This window comes from Trachypithecus francoisi, unplaced genomic scaffold (genome assembly GCF_009764315.1).
Source record: "Trachypithecus francoisi isolate TF-2019V2 unplaced genomic scaffold, Tfra_2.0 Lachesis_group8, whole genome shotgun sequence".
NCBI classification, from domain to species: domain Eukaryota; kingdom Metazoa; phylum Chordata; class Mammalia; order Primates; family Cercopithecidae; genus Trachypithecus; species Trachypithecus francoisi.
Window position 1 is genome coordinate 31,726,814 of NW_022681473.1, and position 10,404 is coordinate 31,737,217.

The 10,404-nt window shown below is 40.0% G+C and overlaps 1 protein-coding gene across 2 annotated transcripts in view; it reads left to right on the forward strand.

Annotated features, from left to right (window-relative positions):
• Window positions 1-10,127, forward strand: part of CSTF3 (cleavage stimulation factor subunit 3) — an 80,155-nt gene extending 70,028 nt beyond the window's left edge. Inside the window, exons 16-21 of one of the 2 annotated variants that reach the window (XM_033206869.1) lie at window positions 1,312-1,381; window positions 3,363-3,558; window positions 7,577-7,730; window positions 8,726-8,820; window positions 8,941-9,001; window positions 9,420-10,127. In XM_033206869.1, the coding sequence (XP_033062760.1) occupies window positions 1,312-1,381; window positions 3,363-3,558; window positions 7,577-7,730; window positions 8,726-8,820; window positions 8,941-9,001; window positions 9,420-9,622 (779 nt within the window). In that variant the 3' untranslated portion in view covers window positions 9,623-10,127. The remainder of the gene's footprint in view (window positions 1-1,311; window positions 1,382-3,362; window positions 3,559-7,576; window positions 7,731-8,725; window positions 8,821-8,940; window positions 9,002-9,419) is intronic. The other variant, XR_004436117.1, reaches the window with a different exon arrangement.
• Window positions 10,128-10,404: the final 277 nt, after the last annotated feature.

Below are 10,404 nucleotides of genomic sequence, written 5' to 3' on the forward strand. Positions count from 1 at the left end.
CTGTAATCCCAGCACTTTGGGAGGCCGAGACGGGCGGATCACGAGGTCAGGAGATCGAGACCATCCTGGCTAACACGGTGAAACCCCGTCTCTACTAAAAAAATACAAAAAACTAGCCGGGCGAGGTGGCGGGCGCCTGTAGTCCCAGCTACGCGGGAGGCTGAGGCGAGAGAATGGCGTAAACCCGGGAGGCGGAGCTTGCAGTGAGCTGAGATCCGGCCACTGCACTCCAGCCTGGGCGACAGACCGAGACTCCGTCTCAAAAAAAAAAAAAAAAAAAAAAAAAAGAAAGTTCTGTGGAATGGTAAAAAGTGTGTCTGGAGCAAAGCTTGGGATAAAACAGAAAAAGATAAAATGTAGATTTGTTTAACATTTTTTAAAGTATAATATGTTAAATTGAAGATAGAAGCCACAAAAATAGTGCCATCTTCTTTGGTTGAATATATTTAATTTCTTGGTTTTATTTTGCATATGGACATGTAATAAACTGAATAACTGCCCTCAGGCAATAAAAAACAACTCCTCTGCTGGGTTAATTTTTCTTTTGAACAGCTTCATTGAAGTATAATTTGTATACTGTAAGTCCATCCATTAGGTGTACAATTCAGTGGTTGTTAGTAGTAGATTCAATGGTTGTTGTTACTGTTAGATTCTTAAGTTTTAAAAGATAACTTAGAGTTTAGCAAGAAGGCAAAAAGTGTCACTTTCCCACTTCCAGCTACAGAGGACCTCCTAAGACTCTTAAAATTTAATACATCTCTGTCAACAATTCTTAATTCATTTACATTTCCATATTTACCTGCCAACCTAGATATTGTACCTCTGCAAGAGTTAAAGTAGCTAAATATAGCACAGTCCTGGTGCCTCAAAATAAAAAACTCAATTATTTCTAAGTTTGAGTTTGCCATCCTTCCACGTTCAATGTGTTTAAAAATAGCAGTAGTCTGACTAATGTCAGCAGATATGTACTTGTCATTATTTTTAAAAGGCAAATGGGATACCTGGTTCAGACAGCACTGTTATAAATGGTTTTGCATTAGAACTGCAGTATAGTAGAGGAGGGCTGAACTAGAAGGGAAAAAAACATGGCTTCCAGTTACTGCTCTGCTACTCAATCACCAAGAGCCAGATCAAATCTCTTAATCTTCTGAAGCTCAAGTTTCCTCATCTATAAAAACCAAGTGTGATAATAGTTAACGTTTCTGCATAGGATTTTTGTAAGGATGAAGTGAGATAATGCATATGAAAATATTGTTGCATTGTAAAAGTGAATTTAAAAAAAAACATTTAAAATATTTTTCAATATCCTAGAGGACAATAATACCCGAGTTTTGTTTGAACGAGTTTTAACATCTGGAAGCCTTCCTCCTGAGAAGTCTGGGTAAGCCATTGTGAAAAGTTGTTGGTCGGGTTCTAAAGACAGCTTTCTTACCTGAATTGTGTCTATGGGGTGAATGTTTGCTTGAGTATGAGTTTCAAGAGAAATTTCCTTTCCTTCTCAAGACTTATTTTACCTATCAGCTATACTTTTATACCTGTTTAAGATTATTTTTAAATTTCTGCACAGTGATTAGAATTGTTTTTAAGAGATGCCATAGCAATTTATTATCATCTTTCTTGTTTACTATATATCTCTAACCAGATTACAGGCTCATGCCTGTAATCCCAGCATTTTGGGAGGCCAAGGTGGAAAGATGACTTGAGCCCAGGAGTTTGAGACCAGCCTGGGCAACATAGTGAGACCCCGTCTATACAAAAAAAACTTTAAAAATTAGCTGGGTGTGGTGGTGCATGTCTGTAGTCCCAGATACTAGGAGGCAGAGGTGGGAGCAGGAGGATTGCTTGAGCCCAGGAAGTTGAGGCTCCAGTGAGCTATGGTCATACCTCTGCACTCCAGCCTGGGTGACAGAGTGAGACTCTGTCTGAAGAAAAAAAACACCAAAAACCCAGAGAGAGAGATGTGTGTATATATGTGTATATGTATGTATGTGTGTGTATGTATACACATATATAATATACAATACAATATATATGTATATATACATACACACACACACACACACACACATATATATCTCCCTAGAAATTGATATTAACATGTTAGGCATTCTGAAATTTTCACCTCCCTTACTCAAAAGCAAAGACTCTTCTTGTATATTGAAAGTTTGTTTTACATATTATGTCTCTGACTTATGGTTTTGTCTCTGTTAGTTTTACCATACAGAGGAACAACATTGTGGATTGGTACAGTGGAAATATAGTAAGGCTTTGCAGTCTTGTTCAATATCCAGCTCAGCCAACTAGATGGCAAATTTCATAGCTATACCAATCCTCATTTTCTTATTAACAATAATGTCTACCAGTGTAGGATTTTTTGTGATAGCCACACATCTGGTATATAAGAGGTACTTAATATATTACTTTAGTACAAAGGTGCATAGTGACATTTAAGCAGTCTCAGAGCATTAATTTTAGCTGTTAGAACAATGATGAGGCACCAGTTTGTCCCCAGTGATCCACATTAATGGGAAACAATAGAGTAATCATACTAGATTTTGGAGTATATTTTTATTCATATATTAGATGAAGAATGTATTCTACATTATAATTCCTGCCACTTAAACAAAATAATGAAGCCGCATTATTCAGGAGAAATTAGAAATCTGTCTAGGTTCCTTTTCCAACTCTTCCACCTAGAGTTTACCCTCTCTAAGGTAAGTCTTTCATGTTGACCACAAAGAAGAGGCTATATACTAAATAAGTAAAAACTCAAAAATAGGCTTAAATACTGAAGTGATAGGTTTATTATTTACTTTGAAATACTTAAGCAGGCCGGGCGCGGTGGCTCGTGCCTGTAATCCCAGCACTTTGGGAGGCCAAGGTGGGTGGATCACCTGAGGTAGGGTGTTTGAGACCAGCCTGGCCAACCTGGGGAAACCCCATCTCTACTAAAAGTACGAATATCAGCCGGGCGTGGTCGCAGGTGCCTGTAATCCCAGCTACTTGGAGGCTGAGTAACGAGAATTGCTTGAACCCGGGAGGCAGACATTGTGAGTTGAGATCGTGCCACTGCACTCCTACCTGGGGGGCAAGAGTGAGACTCCATCTCAAAAAAAAAAAAAAAGAAATACTTAAGCAAAAATAAGATGAAGCAAATATGGCAAAATATTAGCAATATAGGTAGTGGTATATAGGTATTCATTATACTATTCTATTTTTCTATAGTTTAAAAATCTTTATAATAAAAAGTCACTCTTAATAACTTACGGGAAAAAGAGAGAGCTTAAGGCGTTTTTGTAAATGAACTGCCTGCCCCTAAACCCAGAATAATTAAAGTATTAATTGTATTTCTTTTCTTGCAGAGAAATCTGGGCCCGATTTCTAGCATTTGAAAGTAATATTGGTGATCTAGCTAGTATACTCAAGGTGGAGAAAAGACGGTTTACAGCATTCAAAGAAGAGTATGAAGGGAAAGAAACGGCTTTACTAGTAGATAGATACAAGTTCATGGATTTATATCCTTGCTCTGCAAGTGAATTAAAAGCACTTGGTTATAAGGTATGTACTTAGGATCAAGATGTGGAATGTCCTCACTTTTCCAGTGTTTTAGAGGAGTTCATTGATAATCTGCACTCTAAATTCTGAGATGTGAATTAATCTAGTTTTAGAATAGATTTGCAGGAAGCAAGAAAAAAGTTCAGAGATTTTCCTTGGGTTTAGGAAATACTGAGTGTCAGAGTAGCTGTACAAAATGAGAATTGAAATGGGATTTAATAGTTTCATTCTGTCCCTGAAATTGTCAGTGCCTTATATCTTATATCTGGTGGGCAAGATGGAGGGGGTGTGGAGGGAAGAAAAACAAAAGAAAATCTGAATGGTACCTTAGTTATTACTTTTTTTCTAATAGTTCTCATCAAATTGATAAATATATTTTGACCGATTTCTTAAACCAAATATAGTTCCTGTTGCATATTTTGTAAGATATAATGAAGAAATATTACAGCTTATTAAATCCATAAAGTTCCTTGAGGGATTTGTATTCTTAAAACAGCACTCCTTCAGTGACCTTTGGGGGAATTAACTCATCTATGAATGGAACTCTTCTATAGAGACTACTGAGTCATAAGAAAACAAATCTGGCACCTGAACCTGTTCGGGCCACAGGGAGAGATTAATATTTACAAAGCCCCAGAAACATCCCTTGCTAAGAAAACCGTTACATCATCTCTTAATCTTTCTGTGACATGTGAACAAAGACTAAGATGGAAATTCACAGAGAAGTCCTTGGTTGATCTCTTTAAGCCAACCACCTTTAGGATGTTCCTGACCATCATTCTCCTTTTTCTCATAGCCCTCTTTTAGCCTGGGTCTTGCTCTGTCTGATCCAGATAAAATATTTTGAGAAAAAACTACCCATAATTGATATTCAGACATTTTTGTTAATGGAAGCCCTATTTCTGTGCCAGATGAAGATTCCTAGTATGAACCATAGGATTACTGCTCAGGGATAAGTTAGTTTCTTCTTCTAGTTTTAACTGCTTCTCAATGAACAGTCAAAGATATTTTAAGACTACAGTAAGTCCTTATTTAACATTATTGATAGGTTCTTAGAAACTTTGACTTTAAGCTAAATGATACGCAGCGGGTCCTCAAATAACGTTTTTAACATAGTTTTAACATAGTTTTGTTATAACCTTGATAAGAAAAAAATTGGTTTTGCATCGTTTCTCTCTCTCTCTTTTTATTTTTATTTTTTTTGAGATGGTCTCACTCTGTTGTCCAGGCTGGAGTGCAATGGTGAGATCATGGCTTACTGCAGCCTTGACTTCCCTGGGCTCAGGTGATCTCCTGTTTCAGCCTCCCAAGTAGTTGGGATTACAGGCAAATGCCACCACACCTGGCTAATTTTTGTATTTTTTTGTGGAGATGGGGTTTCACCATGTTGCCCAGGCTGGCCTCTAACTCCTAGGCTCAAAGGATCCACTTATCTTGGCCTCCCAAAGTGCTGGGATTACAGGCAGCAGCCATCACGCCTAGCCCATCATTTCTCTAAAAGTTGCAGTTTCCTAGAACCTATTAACAATGTTAAGTGAGGGACTTACTGTACTTTGTGCCATTGCTAGAAAAGGCTATTTCAACTTTTCCAAGATGAAAATGAAAATTAAGGCAGTTAATTAAAATAAAGATCTGCCAGGCATGGTGGCTCACGCCTATAATTCCAGCACTTTGGGAGGCTGAGACGGGTGGATCACTTGAGCCCAGGAGTTCAAGACCAGCCTGAGAAACATGATGAAATCCCATCTCTACCAACAAAAGGGGGAAAAATACAACAATTAGCCAGGTGTAGTGGCACTTGCCGATGGTCCCAGCTATTCGGGAGGCCAAGGTGAGCCCAAGAGGGAAGCTGAGGCTACTTTAGTGAGCCATGATCAAGCCACTGCACTCCTGACTGGGTGACAGAGCGAGACCTTGTCTTTTTTTTTTTTTGAGACGGAGTCTCGCTCTGTCGCCCGGGCTGGAGTGCAGTGGCCCGATCTCAGCTCACTGCAAGCTCCGCCTCCCGGGTTTACGCCATTCTCCTGCCTCAGCCTCCGGAGTAGCTGGGACTACAGGCGCCCGCCACCTCGCCCGGCTAGCTTTTTGTATTTTTTTAGTAGAGACGGGGTTTCACCGGGTTAGCCAGGATGGTCTCGATCTCCTGACCTCGTGATCCGCCTGCCTCGGCCTCCCAAAGTACTGGGATTACAGGCTTGAGCCACCGCGCCCGGCCAACCTTGTCTTAAAAAAAAAAAAAATTGGGCCGGGCGCGGTGGCTCAAGCCTGTAATCCCAGCACTTTGGGAGGCCGAGACGGGCGGATCACGAGGTCAGGAGATCGAGACCATCCTGGTGAACACGGTGAAACCCCATCTCTACTAAAAGATACAAAAAAACTAGCCGGGCGAGGTGGCGGGCACCTGTAATCCCAGCCACTTGGGAGGCTGAGGCAGGAGAATGGTGTGAACCCGGGAGGCGGAGCTTGCAGTGAGCTGAGATCCGGCCACTGCACTCCAGCCTGGGCGACAGAGCGAGACTCCTTCTCAAAAAAACAAAAAACAAAAAAAAATTAAAAAATACAAATAAACAGATAATAAAGATCTTATAGTGGCCAGATGTGGTGACTCACACCTGTAATCCCAGCACTTTGGGAGGCCGAGGCGGCTGGATCATCTGAGGTCAGGAGTTTGAGACCAGCCTGGCCAACATGGTGAAACCCCGTCTCTACTAAACTGCAAAAATTAGCTGGGCTTGGTGGCGGGCATCTGTAATCCTAGCTACTCAGGAGGCTGAGGCAGGAGAATTGTTTGAACCCGGGAGGTTGTAGTGAGCTGAGATAGTGCCACTGTACTCCAGCCTGGGTGACAGAGTGAGACTCTGTTTCAAAAAAAAAAAGAAAATAGCGAGTATTCAGGAGTAGAACTACTTCCTGAATATGATGTTTTCCATCTTATATTTCTGTTTCTACTCTTGTTTTTTGGGGGAAGGATTAATGTGCTTCTATGTGTTATGGTGAGTGGTATGGTATATATGTATCTGTGTGAGAAAGATTTTTAAAAAGTGATACCTAATGTGCCTACCATTTAGATTTGCTTATATAATTAATACCAGATGTCACCAACTGCATTTCAACAAATTTTGAGAAAGTGGAATGCTTTTATATCCCTCGGTGGTGGCAAAAAGGGGTTATTTTGTTTCTAGACAGAGTGACACTGGGTTGCCTGGAGCAGAGGAGCTCCTCTGAGATAGGGCCTCTGTTCATAGGTGACTGTATTGCTCCCTTTGGCATATCTTGTCTCAGCCCTGGCAGGGCAATGCTAGTGTACTGAAAGGAAGACTGTGGATGGATTTGAGGTCAGAGAGGCCTGCCCTCCCAATCCTCCTCTCTCTACTTATTAGCTGTGTGACCTGGAAAACAGCAAAACCTTTGTGAGCTTCAGTCCCTTCTATAACATGGAGATGTTACTATTTGCCTCATCAAAGAGAGAATAAATGGCTAAAATTGGCTGATGAATAGTGTCTGCTCAATAAATATTCCTTGTCCCCTGTAATAAATAGTACATTGGAAATAACTTTTCATTGCATTAGCAAAATCTTAACCTGTGTGATGCCTTCACAAAACAGGACGTCACTTAATCCAGCTTTGTTTAATGAAACTGATGTTCAATTCTAATGAGGTGTCAGATCTAAAATCTTGAATTTTCCTCCAAATGATCCTGACCTCTACTTAGTTCCCAGTCTTATGACTACCCAAAAAAACTTGTATCTGTCCTACAAATGTCCTACCTGGCAACAATGAGTTTAATGACTTTTGACTTGTGTTGGGGTAAAGTTATAATACACTGAGTCTTAGAACCAAATAGCTTTCCTTGTTGAGGAACAATCTTTACCATCATTAGAGTCCTTGCTTATCCGTCTCCATTTTCTTCCTGTGGTTTTAACCCAGATATTCACACTGTATCCTCAAGGTTATGAATTGCACGATTATTCTCTAGTAGTCCCTTTTTCAGGTTTAGGATTCTTCTGTTCTGCATTTTCAGGATGTCTCCCGTGCTAAGCTAGCAGCTATAATTCCAGACCCAGTTGTAGCTCCTTCTATAGTGCCTGTTCTGAAAGATGAAGTGGATAGAAAACCAGAATACCCTAAACCAGACACTCAGCAGATGATTCCATTTCAGCCACGACATTTAGCACGTAAGCCATGACTTTAGATCCAGTACTGAGACCTCGGTTTGTTTGTTGATTTAAATCCAAAGTGTGGGGGTAAAGTGACATGGCCTCTCAATTGTGGGTTAATTATTAGACTTAGGGTCACTATGACAAGTGATTTAGCTTTAATCTTTGAAATAGATTAACTAAGAATGTCCTAAAAAGAAAACTTCAATGATCTAGATTCCAGGAACCCATTTTGGCAGTAATACTTGGTTTTCAGAAATGCTGCTATGCCCAGGTGCAGTGGTTTATGCCTGTAATCCCAGCACTTTGGGAGGCCAAGGCAGGTGGATCACCTGAGGTCAGGAGTTCAAGACCAGCCTGACCAACATGGTGAAACCCTGTCTTTACTAAAAATACAAAAATTTTCTGGGCATGGTGGCACATGCATGTAATCCCAGCTACTTGGGAGGCTGAGGCAGGAGAATCACTTGAACCCAGGAGGTGGAGGTTGCAGTGAGCCCAGATCTTGCTATTGCACTCCAGCCTGGGTAACAAGAGCCAATCACTGTATCAAAAAAAAAAAAAAAGCTAAACAGCTTTTTACCTGAACAGCTGGAAACTTTCTTCACTGATACAATTTGGTTTCTTTACTTACTAATGGTTAGTAGCCTCTCTAGATTCTTTTTGAACAAAGCCCTTCTGATTAAATATGCTGTTGAATAATTGACTTGAAAAAGGATTGCTAAACAAATGACTTGTGTAACTCAGAAACAGTCTTTGACAAAAACTGACTTTAGTTCAGTCCCCGATTGTCTTATACAAAGTCACTTGTCTACTTCTCTGCCTTGCAGTGGCCATGGCATTGAGACAGCTCTGTCTCACCCACTTTGGTTTGGTGAAGCCCTAAAAGTATTTTCAGTGTCCAGAACAAAGCAGCATAGACATGGAAGATCTTTATGTGCAAGTCACTTGATTTTAGCTCTGTGTAGAAATTCTTCCATCCCACTTGATTCATACTTTTCTTTTTCTCACAGCTCCAGGCTTACACCCTGTACCTGGTGGAGTGTTTCCAGTCCCTCCTGCAGCTGTTGTTTTAATGAAACTTCTCCCTCCTCCTATCTGTTTCCAGGTTTGTTCACTTATTTTCACGGTAGATACTGGCTCTGTGGGTTACAGTAATTGTGTATAAAGTTACTGCTATTTTAACTTGTCAGATTACTGGGATTAAAATTTATTCATGTCAAAATAGGGTCCTTTCGTACAAGTAGATGAACTGATGGAAATTTTCCGAAGATGCAAGATACCAAATAGTAAGTAACAGAAGCTCCATTTCAGAGTGTCATTCCACATTGTTGTCTCATAAGCAGTAGAGATTATTATTCTCTGCCACTGAAGTTTTTGAAACCAGCCAGCCAATTTGAAGTACAGTGAAACCCAGGAGTTACCCAAACCCTCTTTGGCAGAGAGAGGCTTATTCATATTGAATTCCACTAAGTAAAATGTCATAAAAGTTTATCTTTTCTATTCATGTGAACATGTACTTTGGCTTATGAAAATTACTAGTTTTAACAGCAGCTTTTGTCTTTTTCTTTCATTATTTAGTATCAGTAGTACTATCCCATGTTTTGCTAAATTAGTAGGCTATGAAATGAACTATAAAGTGTCCACAGTTGAACATACATACCCTTTCATAGTGGAATATGTTTTTACGTTTTGTTGTTTTAACAGCTGTTGAGGAAGCTGTGAGGATCATTACTGGTGGGGCCCCAGAGCTAGCTGTAGAAGGCAATGGCCCTGTGGAAAGTAATGCAGTACTCACCAAGGCCGTCAAAAGGCCCAACGAGGATTCAGATGAAGATGAAGAAAAGGGAGCCGTTGTCCCCCCTGTTCATGACATTTACAGAGCAAGGCAGCAGAAGCGGATTCGGTAGGGCTTAAACGCCTCTGCAGAAAACTCCTGTCCAGGATTCCTTTTGCCTCAAGTCGTATGTTTAAAAGAGACAACGCTTTGTTACAAGGTTCTTGGAAACAAAGTTGTATTGTCATTGGTGCCTCTATCATATGGTTCTTGAGAAAAAACCAACCAACCTGTGTGAATTTTAGAATATGGAACAGACCTATGCTCTAAGCAAAATTAGGTTTTCAAAAATGTGAGAACAATACAAAATGGCAGAACCACATTTTGTTCCCTCTTCAAGGGTGTCTTGTATGTGCCGCTTGAAGATTTGTGAGTTTTTCAACAGTTTTATTTTAAAAACTGGATGGCTTATGATTGTAAAGCATTTTATCACATTTTCTGAAAACAATTGTTCTTGGTTTGCTTATGTAGAGTCCTGCCTTATTGTTTGTTTTTATTTATGGCAGAATGTATGAAATCCGTTTTGTAGTTTGAAATTTTAAAAGTCCTTTAAAAAATAAAAGGATTCAGAAACATCATGCTTCCTCTGCTCCTTTCAGATTTTTACAGTAACTACTTATTTTATTTTTCCAATACCATTTAAAAATAAACGTCAGTACAAGGAAAAGTCATCTTGTATTTACTAAATGTATTAATCACACACTCTTTCCTGGTCTTTTTTGGTGCTAACTAAAAACATTTTTTTTTTGTTTTTTTGAGACGGAGTCTTGCTCTGCCGCCCAGGCTGGAGTGCAGTGGCCGGTTCTCGGCTCACTGCAAGTTCCGCCTCCCAGGTTTACGCCATTCTCCTGCCTC